Raw genomic sequence first — 18,855 nt, forward strand, 5'->3', positions numbered from 1 at the left:
TCACTGCAGTGGCTCATGTGGCTACTGTGGCTTGGCATTTGATCTTGGTGCCACAGGCATGGCCAAAAAAAAAAAAAAAAAAAAAAAAGCTTCCAGTCTGAGTGTTTATGGCAGAAGTGCTATGCTAAGCACTGCCTGTACACCATCTAATATGATCCTTGATTATCTTTCTAGGCAGACACCAAATCAACAAAGTTTGCGGGGGGGAGACAACACAGGGAGTGCTGTTTGTGGCTCAGCAGAGACGAATCTGACTAGTATCCATGAAGACACAGGTTCGATCCCTGGCCTCTCTCAGTGGTTTACGGAGTCATAAGCTGTGGTGTATGCAGGTCGCAGACGAGGCTCAGATGGGGTGTGGCTATGGCTGTGGTGTAAGCCAGTGGCTACAGCTCCCATTCAACCCTTAGCCCCTGGGGAGCCTCCATATGCTGCAGGTGCAGCCCTAAAAAGACAAAAAAACACCGGAGTGGTTAAGTAACTTGCCCGTGGTCACACAGCAAACCCAAGAGCCAGGATTCAAACTTAGAAAGACAGATTTCTGCACCTGGAGTATTTTCTTTTGGAGTAGCAAAGGAAGGAGACATCAGATGGCCTTTATATTCCTTTCAATATCAACAGTCTACAAACCTGTCTACCCAGCAACCTGAAAGCAGCACATGTGGTCACTGTTGCAGCTGGCAGTTGATGTCAGGATAAGCAACGCTGGTGCTAATATCACTTTGGTTTCATCACAGCAACACCCATTCTACCAAAACATTTCAACAGCTTAAGAAAAGGCATGCATACCTCCTAGGGGAAGAGACAGAGGATTTATGGACAAAGTTACAAATAGGCAATGTCAGTGATTGTATTGTTTAGGTTAACAGGCTCGTTTGTCATTGAGATCTTGAAGATAAACTTAACAGAAGGATGATCTACACTCTGCCCACACTTTTCCCACTTCAACAATAAATATATATTGTGAATCAGGCAAATTATTCCGCTTGAGACGCTCCTTGGCAGTAAGTGGTAATTACAGAGAGCAATTTTAGGAATGACTTTATTCGGGCCAGCGAAAGCATGGATTCCACCCCAATGATTTCTCTAAATTTTTATTAATTTTTTTTTTTTTTTACAGCTCGATCCTCTTGTGAAAAGTAAAGAATTTGAAGACAAACAAGTCAATTACATGTTTTTTTTTTTTTTTATAACAGCAATTAATCCTCATTACAGAGAACAACAAACAAAAGATCTGTGGCACATTTTCTTTGGAAAGATCTTTTGCAAATGTTTCTTCTAAAAAAAGAAAACAAACTATAATTCTCACAGATCATACATGTCTCTTTCAAAGGACTATACAAGGCAGCTAAATTTTATTCACAAAGCCCCAGGTGCAGTTCCATTGCTGAGTAAGTAAAACACGTGGAGTCCCCTCATCTGTGCGGCTCATCTTCCCACTGACGACATCACTGCTTCCCTAGCCTACGGACAAAGTCGCTGTGTGGACTAGATCGCTGGCACACGTTATTACACCATAAAGAAAAATTCATATTATTTTAGAGATAGACCAGTGATCTCCATGTATCAACTGGACAATTTAATCTTTTTTAAACAATTTTAATAATACCAAGATTTGACTTTCCTCTAAAGTTATAAGAAAGCAAAAAATATATAATATAATATAATATATAATGGTAATAAATAAAAAAAAGGCAACCCTGCTCAGGTATCATCCAAAAACATGATCACATTCAGAAGAAAAAAAAAAAAAAAAGATCTGGAACACACGTGTATAAACACACACACACACACACACACACAAACGAGAACAGTGTATACTTGATATCTGGGGGGGGGGGTATGTGCAGTTAATTTTAACAATACATATTGATGGCCTGAACAAAAAGGCACAGACTGCCTTTTGTTGTTAAACTAAAGTTAATTAACACAAGTTAATACTGCCTGTATGACGCATCGCTTAAACATCTACTTTTAAGCAAAGCAAGTTATCGTCCTTGGGCAGCCCCTGCCCGGTCGGAGCAGCGCGGCTCCGCCAGCCTCCCCGTCAGTGGTCTTATTCCTTCGTCCTTCCAGTAATATCGAGGCTCTGGGGAGCTGGACGGTCCCCTCCTGCCCTCCTGTGTAGAGAGATACAGGCGCTTCTCTACCCATCCCCGCACCTGCCGACGGCCGGCACACCTTCCCCAGGACAATAGAAAAGTTACAACCACCTTCAGAAAGGTGGTAGGTGATGCTTGTCGACTCCTCATAAGTAAGAACTAAAGAACAGGGCAGTGGTCACAGTTCCTTCCCGTAGTTTTGGTGACGGACACACTGGATGGGGGATTTGAGGTTTCCGTGGTAAAAACACCACCTGCAATGTCTGGAGGAAGATCCCCAACACCTGCCACTCCACCTCCCACAAACCCAACGACGAGAGAAAAGAAAAGCGCAGGGAAAACCATTTACAGCCCCAACTCCCAAACAGAAGCCAACGAAAGCAGCGACCCACGAGAGCAAGAGGAAAGGGAGGAAGTACCGCTCTGATCCTGACACCCCCCCCCCACGGCCGCAAGGAGCAAACCTCTACCTGTGTGTTTCCAACAGAAAGCCAACTATTCCTGCAAGATTTAAATACTGCTATTCAGCGGTAACGTGTGACAGATGAAGTGGCAAAGGTTTTCGCAGATTTTGTGTAGTGTCTGGGAAAATCAATCCTCAAGAAAAAAATGTAGGATCTAAGGTGGCAGCTAGGGAACCAAGCCGTCTTTGATTCATTTGCCTCAACATGCACCAACACACCTCAAACTTCACGAGGCAGAAGAGGTGAAAGACCCACCTAACATCTCCTAAAGTCATGGCAAAATAAATAGATTATTCCAAAATTATGTTTGGTCTACAAAGGCACAATAAATATATCCAATTCGGCTAGCCTCTTATTCTCCGTGTGTGTCTGTGTGTGCGCGCGTGCGCAGACACACACACACACACACACACACACACACACACACACGTTTCCTCTCATTCATCAGAAATAAATAAGAGTTTTGTTCATTTTGCAGGGCACGATGGTTTCTGCTTCTAAAAGTTATTGAACAGTTTACTGAACAAGAATTACCTATCTTTTAAAAAGTAAGCTCCTGCTTCTACTATCATTAATATTTAAGGTACCAATTAGGACAAGTTTTCAGCCATAAAGGGATGGGTGTTTTGCTTCTGAACATCCTGACGTCAGGAATTAAAGGATGCAGAACAAGGGAGCTAAGTGTGGTCCAATCTGTGCAGGGAAACAGCTAAACATGTGGGTCAAAACATTGTAAAATGAAGGTCCTTTTGTTTTAAAAAACTCAGATGCTTTTCCCATTCAGTCTTGTGATTAAATCACAACCAGATAAGCCATTCTCCTAGTGTAGTTCTCGTGCTGATACTATGCCAGCTGGGCTCTCCCCCTCTTCTACCACGGCTAGCACATGGCCCATGGGCTCACATTCGTAGCCCTGTGTAACCTGGAGAATTTCAATAAGGTGTGTTTCATAGTTTATCAGGGCCCTTGGTCTGGCGAACATCGTACATTCAGTGACTCACATTTTAATTATCTCCAAGGACAGAAGCATTCAACATTTTCAAAAGAAAAACAGTGTTCTTCCATTTTCTACTAAAAGACAGACAGACAGACACACACACACACACCCCCCGAAGTGTAGTGCCAGAGGCAAGATTTTTATACTCATTTTCACGCAAGATGTGTTTCTTGTATTTGTCTCACTGTGAAGGGTGTACTATTAATGGTTGTCACAAGAACGCCACGTACTCAAAAGGCTTAATTTTATCACCTAGTCCCTTCAGTGACCTGCCTGCGTTCAAATCTTGCCTTTGGGAATTTAAGCATGCAGTGAAAAAAGTGCAAATGATTAAAAAATCCTTTTGATTTCTATATACAACTGTCACAGCAAAAAGACCTTGGGACCACGAAGGATTCATTGCCCACTGCCTCTGACATTCTTTTTAAAAAGAAGCCACTACGAATTCTTTTAGGTACAATGCATGTTGCAGTACGAATCAGAAACACTCCATGATCAAAAGAGTACAAATGGACCTCTGCGAATTCATTAGGTTTTCAAGGGACAAATAAAATGTTCATATAAAGGTCAGGGGAAAAAACACACATACACAAAGAATAAGGCCACTGAAAAAGCCAATCACCTTTTTTTTTTTAGAAACGGCTGAAAAATTGACTTGGAAATGTTGTCAGTCAAGGGGGCACTGTGGCTCCTGACAGGAGAGAGAGAGAAAGAGAGAGAGACACACACACACGGCACAGTCTGCATAGATCAGAACAGTCCTCAAAAACACACCCTCCCAAACTGGCAGGTGGCTTGTGCTGGCGAGTGATGGGGTGAAGGGGGTGGGAATGGCCCACGGGGGAAAGAGGCTCAAGAACCACATCAGCCTGGTTCCGGTGTCTTGGCTCTTGCATCTGAGAGCTGCACAAGCGATGCCGCAAGCGTACAACCTATGCCAATGAGCAGGCAATTACTGTTCATTTCACAAGTTGCTTTTTGAACAAGGAGTTTAAAGAGGACCATGGCTTTGCTTTAGAACATCAACAGCCAAAGAACAGGCTGGGCCACAGAAGACACAGCTTCACACCTACAGTGAAAAAGAAGCATCACTCCCAACTTTGACGCCTCTCTACTACACAGCTACCAAATTACCAAGGAAGCTCTTACATTCATCACATGGCCCTTCGACCTCTTCATTATAAATAAAGGTGGTACGCCCTTCTTCACGAATAAATAAATATGACAAGGTCAAACAGGCTTGGCAGGGAACAGCGCGGAGAGGGTGGAAGAGGCCGGAGGGAGAAAAAGCAATTGCTGCGCCAACGCTCACTCCTCGGGTGTGATACATGTGCAAATTCGACTTCTAAAAGGGACAAGGGTTGGCTTCTAAAAACACTGCACTCACAATAATGCTTCCAATAGTGACCCCCAAAGTTTCAATCAAAGAAATCTGTGCTTATGGATATGTGGAAATTCTAAGCTTTCCCTCCCTCCCACTTTAGGTCATTGAAAATAAACTTGGTTTAATGGCTAGCCTCTGGCCATAACAGCTTATGGGAAGGCCACAGTTCTTCCTCAATCTAATCAAATCTGAGACTGAGAACATTCTGGAGTGAAGGCATGCGGTGACAATTTTTTTTTTTTTTTTAAGTCTAATTAACCACCCCAAATCTCCATAGAGCCTCTCAGGGAGATAACCTCCCCTGGACAATCAAAGCCTCGTTTTGCTATAAATATAAAATAATTCGTAGCAGAAAAATATAGCCTCTCTAAGAAGTGGATTTTCTTTTGTTTGCAGACAAAACTCTGAGTTGGTAAGACAACATGAGTTACCACGTAACTGCAGACCCCAGATCAGCACCGCAAATTCCAGCTCTACTTTAAACAAAAACCAGCAAGCACTGTAACCGTCAGGTGACAGACAGACGGTGGATCTCTTCTGCCCCACGGTGCAAAGTCAAGAACGTATTCCACGGGCACGGCTTTAGCTGAAGCAGGGCGGGGGGACAGGGGTGACGGTGGCGCCCGGCCCTCTGCCACGCCGGGCAGCTCCATGGCCTCTCTCTCCACAGCCCGAGGCCTCCTCCAACCCAGCACCGGAGCAATCGGGGCCGGGGCGGCCGTCCAGTTCTCCAGGCGATTCGGGGTTGCCGTCAATCTTAGACATCGTGACAAGACCTGATGTGATCGAAGCCACCGTTCACTGGCAGAAAGTGGGGCAGAGTGGCGTCCTTCACGACTTACGCTTTAGAGATGACCACATTAGAATGCATTCAACAAGTTATTTTCCCGAAACGTTAAAAAAAAAAAAAAAATCCACCAAAACCTACACCACGATTCACGGTTACAAAAATTTCTTTCTGGGAATGAACTCATGTGGCTACGGAGATGATGCGATTTGCTTTCAGAGTTGAAACTGCTCCTCTTCGTTTCACTCTCATCCTGCTGGTTAGAAAAAATGAAATGTTTCTAGACCACACACACACCCACTCAGGCTGCATTGCACGTCTGTCCTTCGGTCGGGAAAGGCAGGCTGTCTCTGAGGCCAGCCCCCTCCCTTCCGCCTCCGCGTAAGCACTGTGTCCAGCCAATGATTCCAGAGGTGTCGAGGGTTTCAGGGAACAAACGTCCTGGCCATCTCATGGTGCTTTTCTTCTTGAGTTTGGTGTCCTGGTGAGACAAATGTCTGGACTGTTTTGAGGCTTCCAATGTGCAAAAAAGTTCCCAAGACATCAAAGCAACCTGGGCCTCCACTAAGGGGTTTTGGTGACTTGTTTTAGCCGCTGAAAACCCTGTCTTGTATAATGCACCAGATCCATCAAACTGCTGTTGAGGGCCAGGGCACACACGCTTGTGCTGAGCTGAGCAAAAAATTCTGCAAACAAAGCAAAACCAAAACCCACATAAACACACTTGCACAAACACAAACATCAAAATTAAAACGTAAAAAGTCCAGGTTCCAGCAACGATATCCCCACACTATTCTGTACTTCATCTAGCACAGAAGAGAGAAAAAAAAAACAACCCCACAATGAGCAATGGCTTGCTAAGTCACCATACCCCTCCACTAGCCTAAAAAAGTAGCAATTCGATTTGTTTTAGAGTTGATTCCATAATGCCTGGTACGGTGGCTGACCCTGGAAAATGCTCAATTTATACTTTTGGATCAACGGATGCATGAATGAAAAACAACCTAACATGTTAAAAAAAAAAAAAAAAAGCACCATTCGTTTGCTAAGCAGAAAGAAAGGAAAGCTTTAAGAGACTGTGAGGAAATTAAGTGGCCACAGCCACGAATTCCCTCTAGGCAGGAAAGACCGGGTGTGTAAAGGCACTAGTTTGGTGTTTACACATAAGTGTTTACTTAGTGGTCACTGTGGCACTGACGCTGAAAGCATATGCTAGACCAGCTCCTAAACCCTCGTTTTCTCCATGGGCCTTCTTCTCAGACGAGAGTCAAGCATGTTGACTCCACCCTGTTTCCTGGCCTGCTGCTAATCACCCCTCTTAACCCCGACAGAAAATGAACAAGCAGCTCGGTCTTTGAGCTCTGCTCCTTCCCATCTCAAATGCCTCGGGCCTGGGGACAGCCAAGGACCTTCCAAGGACCTTCCTTCTTCACGTGCTAGCGCTTCAATTCAGGCTGAGATGAGGACACCAGAACCTCGATGGGGCGAGGGGCTGATGCCACTGCTATTTTAATTCTGCTAAGATCTAATGGCTGAAACCCAGCTCCTGGCCACAGGCTCCAGGAAGAACGACGACGAGGTGATGAGACGGCACCGGAGAAAGGCGAGACGAGGAAAGAGAGAGACACGTGCTTTTCTTCCAAAAGCTGAACAGAAAGTCCGGTGTGCCCCCCGCCCCCCCAGTAATAACCAACACAGAGCCGCTTGCTCACCTTTGTTCTTCTTGATGAGGACCTCAGCCTGTTCCCAAAGGTCAAAGGCGGTAAGGACGTGGGAAGTGATGCTGACATAGGAAGATGTCATGTTCTGGATGGTGACCGGGGTGCTGACAGCGGCGGGCATCCCGCCGCCGGCGCCGGACTGCGATCCGAGAGAGCCGGCTGGCGAAGGCGTCGGCGAGAGCGGGGACGGCGTGCCTGTGCTTCTGGGGGCGGAAGGAGAGAGAGCTGGCTCGTCCCCTGAACGCCCAGGTCACCGACCTCGGCTTCAGGCTGTGTTGGCCGAAGTGACAACCCCGGCCAAGACCACGGCCACAGGGTCAGAGAGGCACCTGCCGCCTCGCAGTTCCGGAAATGCTAAGGCAATGGGGGAGGGGCCCTCCAACCGCAGAAACGGGAGGGAGGCAAGGGGTCCTTCAGGCGCCTTGGCCCGGAATCCCTGCCCTCCCCGCCTCCCTGAGGAGCGGGTCCTGATCGCCGGTCTCTGCCTCCTTTCACCCGCTCAATCAGCACCGCCGAGCGCCCGCTCCCCACCCTTCCCAGACCCTGGCCATCCATCACCGCTTCCTTTCCGCCACTGTTTAAAATCACATCTCGTTGTCCTTTTCCTGCCTCAAGAGAACCCTGAAGGCAGGGGCATTTCTTTTTTTTTTTTTTTTTTTGTCTTTTTGCTATTTTTTGGGGCCACTCCTGTGGCATATGGAGGTTCCCAGGCTAGGGGTCGAATCGGAGCTGTAGCCACCGGCCTACGCCAGAGCCACAGCAACGCGGGATCCGAGCCGCGTCTGCAACCTACACCACAGCTCACGGCAACGCTGGATCTTTAACCCACTGAGCAAGGGCAGGGACCGAACCCGCGACCTCATGGTTCCTAGTCGGATTCGTTAACCACTGCGCCGCGATGGGAACTCCGGCAGGGGCATTTCTTACTCATGTCCGCGTGTCTAGCACTTAGCAAGTCAGGTGCTAAGAGCAGGCTCTTGATAAAGAGCTGCTGCATCCACGACTGGGGAGAGGACAGCCCCCAAGGCGCTCTGTTCTCCTCGTGGGTGCTCACCTGTACCTGCAAGTGTACTGTGCCCTGATGTGGCTCAGACGAGAAACAAGAGTGAGGTCACTCGGACCTAAGAACTGATGGATATAAAGGGAAAGACAGGTCAGCAGCAGGGGCCCCCTGACGCAGGCACATCTGTCCCTGGGCTGCATGGCTCCTAATGGATCCTAAGGGTCCCCAGCAGAATGTACTGTGTATCTGAAGGCCTAGAGTAGACGCTCCCTGCAGACAGCGATTCCTGTCTGCTCTGCTCACTGCTGCATCCATGCACCGCAAACAAACTTTGGTGCCAGGAAAGTGCTCCACACACAGGGCTGAACGATGGCGAAGCGGTGATCGAAATCCTTGCGGCTGACAACCTATTACCTAGAATAACAGCTCAGAGATGGACGTCGTGAAAATGTGCAGAAGTAAAGAAGTTACTTCTCCACCAGGACTTTCTTAAGAGAGGCCATACCTCGGGAATTGCTTTTTTCAAATGTGCTGGAAATGGGGCATCTTCTAGGTGATATTCCTCAAATAGCAAAACCTATCAGAAATGGGAGCTTTTCAAGGAGTATGACCAAATTAAAAGGAAAAAAATACTAGGCAAATGCGAAAGGGGAGAAAATTCTATCTTCATCTTAAAAACACCCGCATGGAGTTCCCATTGTGGTGCAGCGGAAACGAATCTCACTAGGAACCATGAGGTTGCGGGTTTGACCCCTGGCCTCGCTCAGTGGGTTGAGGATCTAGCATTGCTGTGAGCTGTGGTGTAGGTCACAGATGCAGCTTGGATCTGGCGTAGTGTGGCTGTGGTGCAGGCTGGCAGCTGTAGCTCTGATTCTACCCCTGGCCTGGGAACCTCTATATGCTGTAAGTGCAGCCCTGAACAAGACAAAACAAAAACAAAAAACAAAAAAACACCTGCATGAGAGAGGAGAGATCAAGGTGGCAAAAGAGTAAGACGTGGCACTCACCTTTTCCCATAAACACACACACAAACCATCTACATGTAGAATGATTCACACAGAATATCTACTGAACACTCGCAAAGACTGGAAACCACCAAAAAGGGCAAGAAACCCTCCACATAATGGGGTAGAACGAAAGGGGAAAAAAGCGAGAGAGAAAAGGAATCCAGATGGGACGAGCACTCTGAGAGGGAGCTGTGAAAGGGGAAAGGAACCCACACCCTGGGGAGCCACCTAACTGATGGGGAGATCAGCCGAGATGGAGGGACCTCAAGGCGCAGCAGCTGGACCGAGGAGGGCAGAGCAGAGAGGCACATGGGCCATGGGTACCACTGCCCCGACACCACAGCCTGAGATGCTCGGAAGGGGGCTCAGGCTCCAGAGGTTAGTTCTGGGGAAAGGACTCGTGCTGGCTGTGTGGAGACAGCCTGAGGGGCTTGAGTGGTATGCCAAAGGCTGGGGAACAGAGCGCCACAGCTGAGAGAACCTGGGAGGAGGTCTGGGCCCACAGGAGAAGTGAGGCACCCTTGCTGGGGAAGGCAAGAGGAGGAAGGGTAGACCGCTATAGGAATATCTCTGCGCATGTGTGGACTCTCGGAAGGTGCAGCTGTGGACGACAAGTCACCTCACACAAGGGCTACAGGCAACGGGCTCCTCTTGCCCAGGATGTGGGTGGCAGCACCTCCTGTGCAGGCTAAGTGCAAGAGGGTGCCTCTTGAGTGGTCTACAGGCAGTGGGGGCAAACCACCACAGTCAGCTCAGACTCTTTTCTGAGGGGTAGGGGTGGGTGGAATGTGTTTGAGCCTGTATGACTACAAGGCTAAAACAAGCAGATATAGGAAGGAGTTAACATACTTGAAAAACAGGGCAACCATAAGTCAAAATCAAACAATACATTCAAAAAACTAAAAAAACAGGACACAAATATAAAAGAAAATCATCCAACCAAAAAAGAGAAAGGAACAAAGGAGAAACACAGAATCAACTGGAAAACAAGGTTTCAAATGGCAATAAATTTATCAATTATTACCTTGAATGTCAATGGGCTGAATGGTCCAATCAAAAGACATAGAGTGGCAGACTGGATAAAAAAATATAAGAGCCAACAATATGCTGCCTATAAGAGACTGGCCTTAGGGCAAAGGACACATAAATTGAAAGTGAAGGGATGGAAAAAGATATTTCAAGCAAATGGAAAAGAAAAGAAAGCAGGAGTTGTAATACTCATATAAAACGAAATAGACTTTAAAATGAAGGCCATAAAGAAAGACAAAGAAGGACACTATTTAATGATAAAAGGATCCATCCCCTTCAAGAAGAGGCTATTACACTTGCCAATATATATGCCCCTAATATAGAAGCACCCAGATATAAACAACAAATACTAACAGACATAAAAGAAGAAATTGCTAGGAATACAATAGTGAGAGAATTTAACACCCCTCTCACATCAGTGGACAGATTCACTAGAAAGAAAATCAATTAGGCAACAGAGATCCTAAATGACACAATAAAGAAGTTAGACTTTTTAAAGTTAGATATTTTCAGGACATTACTTCCAAAAAATGTCAGAATGTACATTTTTCAAGCACACATGGAACATTCTCAAGGACTGCCCAGACACTGGGGCACAAAATTAACCTCAACAAATTTAGGAGTACAAAAATTATTTCAAGTATCTTCTCTGACCACGAAGGCATGAAACTAGGAATCAACCACAGGAAAAGAAATGAGAAAAAAACTGACTACATGGAGACTGAACAACATGTTACTAAAAAAAACAGTGGGTCAGTGAGGAAATCAAAGGGAAACTAAAAAATACCTTGAGACAAATGATAATGAAAACACAACCATTCCAAATCTATGGGATGCCCCAAAAGCAGTTTTTTGAGGGAAGTTCATAGCAATACAGGCCTTCCTCAGAAAAGAAAAACCTCAAATCAACAACTTAACCTACCACCTAAAAGATGAGAAAAAGAAGAACAAACAAAATCTAAAGTCTGCAGAAGAAAGGAAATCAAAGATCAGAAAGGACATCAATAAAATAGAGATTCAAAAAACAACAAAAAAAATAAAAATAAAACCAAGAGCTGGTTCTTTGAAAGGGTAAATAAAATTGATAAACCTCTGGGAAGATCACCAAGAAGAAGAAAGAATTAAATAAATAAAATAAGAGCAGTTCTTTAGTGGCTCAGCAGTTAAGGAACCCAACTAAGATCCATGAGGATATGGGTTCGTTCCCTGGCTTCACTCAGTGGGTTAAGGATCTGGCATTGCTGTGGTGCAGGTCACAGGTGAGGCTCGGATCCTGTGTTGCTGTGGCTATGGCATAGGTCAGCAGCCTCGGCTCTGATTCAACCCCTAGCCCAGGAACTTCCATATGCAGCGGGTGCGGCCCTAAAAAGCAAAAAAAAAAAAAAAGAGAGAGAGAGAAAGAAATGAAAAGGGAGAAATCTCAACGGATACTGCAGAAATACAAAAAAAAAAAAAACCTAAGAGAATACCATGAACAACTATATGCCAACAAATTTGACAACCCAGAAGAAATGGACAATTTCCTAGAGACATACAGCCCACCAAAACTGAATCAAGAAGAAGATCAATTGAACAGTTTTATCACTAGAAATGAAATTGAATATGTAATAAAGACACACCCCATAAACAAACGTCTATGACCAGATGGCTTCACAGGTGAATTCTACCAAACATACAAAGAACTTATATCCATCCTTCTTAAACTTTTCCAAAAGGCTGAAGAAAGAATAATCCCAAAGACATTCTATAAAGCCACCATCACCCTAATACCAAAACCAGACAAAGATACTATCAAAAAAGAAAATTATAGGCTAACATCTTTGATGAATGTAGACAAAAATTCTGAACAAAATTTTAGCCAACCAAATCCAACAACATATAAAAAAGATCACATACCACAACCAAGTGGGATTCATCTCAAGTTCACAAGAATGGTTCAATATATACAAATCAATCAATGTCACACACAACATTAACAAAAGTCAAGTCAAAAACCACATGATCATCTCACTAGACGCAGGAAAAGCATTTGACAAAATTCAACATCCATTCATGATAAAAACTCTTTCCAAAGTGGGTATAGAGGGAACAACACCTTAACATAATAAAAGCTATTAATGACAAACCCACATAAAATGCAATACTCAATGGAGAAAGCCTGAGAGCCTTCCCACTAAAATCTGGAACACAACAAGGATGACCTCTCTCATCACTTTGTTCAACATAGTACTGGAAGTCCTGGCCACAGCAATCAGACAAGCCAAAGAAATAAAAGGTATCCAAATTGGAAGAAAAGAGGTAAAATTGTCACTCTATACAGATGACATGATATTACACATAGAAAACCCTAAGGACTTCATGCAAAAACTATTCAAACTGATCAATGAATTCAGCAAAGTAGCAGGATACAAGATTAACACTCAGAAATCAAGTGGCATTTCTGTAATATTAACAATGAGATAAGAGAAAAGGAATACAAAAATGTAATACCTTTTAAAATCACACCCCCCCAAAATTAAATACCTAGGAATAAACCTGACCAAGGCGAAAGACACATATGCTGAGAACTATAGAACATTCATCAAGGAAATTAAAAAGGATTCAAAGAAATGGAAAGATCCTCCATACTCCTGGATTGGAAGAATTAACACTGTTAAAATGGCCATACTGCCCAAAGCAATCTACAGATCCAACGCAATCCCTACCAAATTACCCAAGAATGTTTCACAGGAATCCAAAAATTTATATGGAAGCACAAAAGACCCAGAATTGCCAAAGCAATCCTGAGGAACAAAAACCAAGCAGGAGGCGTAACTCTCCCAGACCTCAGGCAATATTACAAAGCCACAGTCATCCAGACAGTGTGGTGCTGGTACCAAAACAGACATACAGACCAATGGAACAGAATAGAGACCCCGGAAATAAACCCAGACACCTATGGTCAATTCATCTTTGACAAAGGAGACAAGAATATAAAATGGGAAAAAGAGAGTCTCTTCAGCAAGAAAAACTGGGCAGCTGCATGTAAATCAATGAACCTAGAACACACTCTCACACCATGCACACAAATAAACTCAAAGTGGCTTAAAGACTTAAACATAAGACAAGACACCCTCAAACTCCTAGAAGACAATATAGGCAAAACTGGGAGTTTGTGGTTACTAGATGCAAACGGTTGCATTTGGAGTGGATAAGCAATGAGATCCTGCTGCATAGCACAGGGAACTGTATCTAATCACTTGTGATGGAATATGATGGAGGATTATGTGAGAAAAAGAATGTATATAAATGTATAACTGGGTCACTTTGCTGTACAGCAGAAACTGGCAGAACACTGTAAATCAAAGATCATTTAAAAAAAAGAAAAAAAATTGAAAGAACCAAAAAACCACCTGCACACGGATTCCGTTTTTCAGCAGCTTATGGGACAGATGGGCAATTTCAATTCACAAAGTGGGGGAAAGAATTTAGCTAGAGACAACTGCTTTCATTCTTGATATCACTGTTAGAGATCCCGATGAAGGTGGAAGGTATGTGGTTCTAGAAAGTTCTTGTTTACTGAAATGCCAGGACACTGTGTTACACAGGAGAATGGACTTTGCCTCTGGTTCCGCTGGCTCGGCCCGTTTTGTGTTATTAGGCATATCTAAATTTCTTCAACACTCTAAAATATTGACCCTATATTCTCTGTAATTATCTTTCTGTGTTGCCCAACCAGCAGACACCTGGACTTCTAACTATTCCTCAAAAAAGCAGAAATATGCTAATGACTTCAGTTGAAGGATCAAATCACCAGACCGATGCACACAGTTTTTGAAAAGCCGAAGTCACAGCCAAAGGTAAACAAAGACATAACTTAATTTTGGAAATTATTTAAATTAGACGGATCATTACCTTGCAATGCATGGCGAAGGTGCCTGGGCAACTCGGGAAGAAGTCTTGAAGAAGTGTTCGTTGAGAGTTCGGGAATACTTTATTGCTATATCTTTTTTACAACGAAACATCGCCATGTTCAAAATGGACTGGCAGCGCATGCTGGGAACAAAACACAAGCTGAAGTCAAGAGCTGAGGTATCACTACCACTGAGAGCCACCCAACCCTTCTCACACCGTCAAACACATTGCGTCCTCCTCGTCGACCCAAGGAAAAACATCTCAGTCTCACTGCGCTGTTCCCGCTAGCATCCCGAGTTATCTTAGTGGAAAAATACAAACCCACAACGACATAATTTAAGTTACAAGACCAAAGTCTCCATGGACTCATCCGTAAAATGGCAGGAGAGGCCCTTTTGTAATAACTACCTAGCAGCGAGGTTAACCCCTTGACCACCCATCCAACCACTTTCTGGTCCTGATGCACCTGTCGTCATAATTTTCCCCTTACCAGATAACAACATCTTACATCAAAGACGCAAAACTAAACGCAACACTCTTTAGACAAAGAAAAAACTATACACACCATAAAACAGCAAATATTTTCTCCTGTGTTGGTGTTGTGGCATCTGAGAAGGATTTTAATGACATTATGGATCTATAGGAAAATAAGAAAGAATCTCAGGTTAAAAAAAAAAAAAGGCAGTCAGAAAATCCCAGACACAAAGACACTGTCCTGGTTTTACACTGATTTTTCCTGAAGATGGGATGACATGACAGCGACAGAGAAGAAAAATGAGGCTTCAGAGCAACAACTCAGACCATCCAGAAAATTAGGCGAGGACAGGCCTCTTCTCTGACCTGTGTACCTGCTTGAAACCTAGCAGACTTGTTTCCTTACTGCGCCCCTGATGAAGGGCAGGCAGTAAACAAAGACGAGAGGGCAGCTGCTAAGAAAGCCAAACTGGAAAAACCAACCCTCTGCCTGGAGGGTTTGGCATTTCACGGTGCACTTGGCGACACGAGGCAGCTGGCCCAGTTATGCTGTCCTCGCATTTCATCCAGAAAACAATTTTAGTTGACCAAAAAAAACAAAAGAAAGTTCCGGGATCAGTACCTTTTTCAAGGCTCGCCTTTGTCACGCTGTCTCCGTGGGCCAGCTCCAGCGGATGAGCGCGCCAGAGGTGAGGACGGAGAGGTACTGGGAGGGGCGGGTAGGGGGGACACTCACTTGATGAGGTCGAGGGTCTCCGAGTAGATGGAGTAAGCGGACCGGGACGCCGGGCTCTCCGACTCCACGGCGATGCCACACTCGATGAAGGCCAAGGCGGCTTCCAGGTACTTGAACGCCTTCCCGACCTTGTCCGTCTGCCGAGGAGCAAGGTCACTGTTAAGCCTAACACGGCCTTTTAGGTTCTCACCCGCTTTCTTTACAGTAACCCCCCTGCGCCGTCTTAGTCTAATGATGGCTGGGAAGGTGGAGGACAAACTCAAAATAGTAACCAAAGCCCGTCAGCTCTGACCCACTGAAAACCTTCTTTGAGGAGTTCCCGGCATGGCTCAGTGGTTAACGAATCTGACTAGGAACCATGAGGCTGCAGGTTCGATCCCTGGCCTCGCTCAGTGGGTTAAGGATCCGGCGTTGCTGTGAGCTGTGGTGTAGGTCGCAGATGAGGCTTGGATCCTGCGTTGCTGTGGCTCAGGCGTAGGCCGGTGGCTACAGCTCTGATTCAACTCCTAGCCTGGGAACCTCCACATGCCGTGGGTGTGGCCCTAAAAAAGACAAAATAAATACACAAATAAATAAAAATTTTCTTTTAGCAGAAATTCAGCAGGAAATAGAAAACAATCTTGTAATAAGACTATGCTCTCAAGAGTTCCCTGTGGCCCAGCAGGTTAAGGATCCAGTGTTGTCACCACAGTGGTGCAGGTTCAGTCCCTGGCCTGGGGAACTTCTGCCTGCTGTGGGAGCAGACAATCAATCAATCAATCAATCAATCTTTTAGAAATTCAGCAGTAGAGGGCCTTACTGATTTGCTGCACTGGTGGGAATTTAACTCTTCAAATTGACTTACTATCATCTCCTTCATGGAAGTTCCAAAATTTATAGTGGTTTTTGGGTAGAAGCAAAAGAGACTATAGAGAAGCAGTTTGCCAGAATCCACTTCCCCTCACAAAAGCACTGTGTAAGGTTAACCATGGATTTCTTCCAGTGTCCACCCTGTATCTCCCGAGACCGCGTCAGGGCAGTAGAGTTCTAACGTCCTTACTCAACGACGAGGCATGAAGAGAGGTCAAACACACTCCCCTTTCTATTCAGTTGTGCACTAGAGTGTTTGGAAAGCGAGACGGACACCTCCGAGACACTGTGCAATTAAAGGAGAATTTTCATGAAGCGGCTTGCCGTTCATGTCTCGGGGTCTACACTGGCATATTCTGAGAGTGGAATGAGCTAATATTTATTAAAGCAGGATGCAACAGGCACAGGAAGGGAGCAAGAAAATGTGCTTAGTAAAGATGAAAAGCAACCCCAAACAATGCACCTGGAGAAATAATCTTGTTTGAATAACCAGAAAATCTAGGACTGAAAGTGTTCGTTCAATGTCAAGAAAAGTTTTAGGTAACCAAGTACTGAATATTTATACTTTTTCAAAGATCCAAAGATTCATCCAGGTCTAGCAACAGCCTTGGAGAAGTGAAGAGGTTGGGAAGATGCTCTTATCTGGGGCGACCCGATCTGGCCCAGGACATGGACGCACAGGGTCACTTGAGAGCCGACCCTTGATGTGTCATTAGAGATGACGCCTGATGCGTCCCTGACCCTCTCAGAGCATCCAGCCCGGGAAAGACTCCAGACACTTTTACCCCCGTGAACAGGGACCTGATAACAGGGTCTCGCCCAGCGTTCCCTGGCCTGAGAACAGATGCCAGTCTACAGACCGGGGCTGAAGAACACTGGGCTGGGTTTTGGCAGCCACCACAGGCCGATCGGATTCGATCCCCGTGGCTCTCCAGAGTTTGTGGTTAGATCTGCACGTGGCAGAACAAGGCAACCTGTGCTGTTCTCCTGTGGTACCAAGCTCGACATACGCTATCTGCAGGGGTTTAGGTTTAGAGAAGACACCACGTAAATAAAAGCCCCAGCCTGGGATGTTTACATATGACAAAGGGCAAACATTATCTAATTACAGTGCAGCAAAGAAGTAAAAGCATGCTTAATCACGCTGTTTAACAAAATTACCACCTCCCGGCAAGTCCAACAGCCACCGGGTAAAGAGAGTTCCTTTCTCTAAAGCATGTTTACCAGCAGTGCAACTGTCCCCTTCATCTCGAAATGTCACCAGACGGCACCGGTCCACTGCTCCCTGTCAGGTCTCTCCAGGGCTTTAAGGTCATTTTGGAAGGAAGACAGGCTGCCTCACTTTTTGAAATGTTGCAGGGTGAAGACACACCAATCAACTTTTTTTTTTTCTTTTTTAAGGTCGCATCCTTGACATAGGGACATGCCCAGGCTAGGGGTCAAATCAGAGCTGCACCTGCTGGCCACAGCCACACCTGCAACCTACGCCACAGCTCATGGCCACACTGGATCCTTAACCCTCTGAGTGAGGCCGGGGATCAAACACATCTCACAGACACTATGTCAGGTTCTTGACCCGCTGAGCCAAAATGGGAACTCCACAAATCAACCAACTTCCGATAAAGAGCTATTTTTCACATGCAAGGAATGGATTCAGTGGGACGAGGAAGCCGTCCTCGTGTGTGTCAAACAAAACACGAGCAGGCAGATCAAGCTGCACGGACCAAGAGGAAAACTTGTCACTAGCACGTGGTCTATCTGCTCATGATCCGATTGAAGGCATGAAGCCAAAATAATTCCCCTGCACGTCTCGTTCATTGTGATCCTACTTGCGGTGTGGACACTGGACCAACGTCAGGTCCCACGCGGTCCTGCCTCCCGCCTCCCCCCCCCCCCATTAGTGATACGGAAAACGGCAGAATGAGCCGGCGGACGGGTCCTCGGCAAACAGTCCGCCAAAGGGAGAAAGAGCCAAGACTGACCACTAGTTCTGCTTTGTCCTTCAACCTTTTGGCCTCCTTCATGTGAAAATCTGCTTGTTGTCTGCAAGAAAAGAAAAGATCCAGCGTGGGTCACAGGGACCTAAAATTCCTGGACTGGAGCAAGATGACAAAAGAGAATAGAGGGGGAAAGGGATGGGGGCGGGGGGGCACAGACGGGGCGGGGGGCAGGGGAAGGGAGACGAGAAGCAGCGGCCAGTCTTACTTGTCAGACTTCACGTGAGGCTTCCCTGGTTTGGAGTTACCATTTGGCAAACAAGGCACTGGGAAACGGTTTGCAGTATCTCCAGAAGATCCCTTTGGAAAAAAGCATCAAACAGATCACATTCTAGGACTTAAGAGCAGTGACCTAAACGTACCATCCCTCCAAGTTAGCCCAGAACAGTGGCTCACAAAAGAGGAGCTTGG

At 45.6% G+C, this 18,855-nt stretch overlaps 1 protein-coding gene across 12 annotated transcripts in view; it reads right to left on the bottom strand.

Annotated features, from left to right (window-relative positions):
* AFF1 (AF4/FMR2 family member 1) overlaps positions 1,026 to 18,855 on the bottom strand; it is a 195,996-nt gene continuing 178,166 nt past the window's right edge. For 11 of the 12 annotated variants that reach the window (XM_021101780.1, XM_021101781.1, XM_021101782.1 and 8 more), the window contains 7 exons: positions 18,653 to 18,744; positions 18,430 to 18,490; positions 15,599 to 15,735; positions 14,954 to 15,025; positions 14,389 to 14,529; positions 7,447 to 7,658; positions 1,026 to 6,420 (listed from right to left, as the gene is read on the bottom strand). In XM_021101780.1, coding sequence (XP_020957439.1) covers positions 6,299 to 6,420; positions 7,447 to 7,658; positions 14,389 to 14,529; positions 14,954 to 15,025; positions 15,599 to 15,735; positions 18,430 to 18,490; positions 18,653 to 18,744 — 837 coding nt within the window. In that variant the 3' untranslated portion in view covers positions 1,026 to 6,298. The remainder of the gene's footprint in view (positions 6,421 to 7,446; positions 7,659 to 14,388; positions 14,530 to 14,953; positions 15,026 to 15,598; positions 15,736 to 18,429; positions 18,491 to 18,652; positions 18,745 to 18,855) is intronic. The other variant, XM_021101783.1, reaches the window with a different exon arrangement.

This window comes from Sus scrofa, chromosome 8 (genome assembly GCF_000003025.6).
Source record: "Sus scrofa isolate TJ Tabasco breed Duroc chromosome 8, Sscrofa11.1, whole genome shotgun sequence".
NCBI lineage: Eukaryota > Metazoa > Chordata > Mammalia > Artiodactyla > Suidae > Sus > Sus scrofa.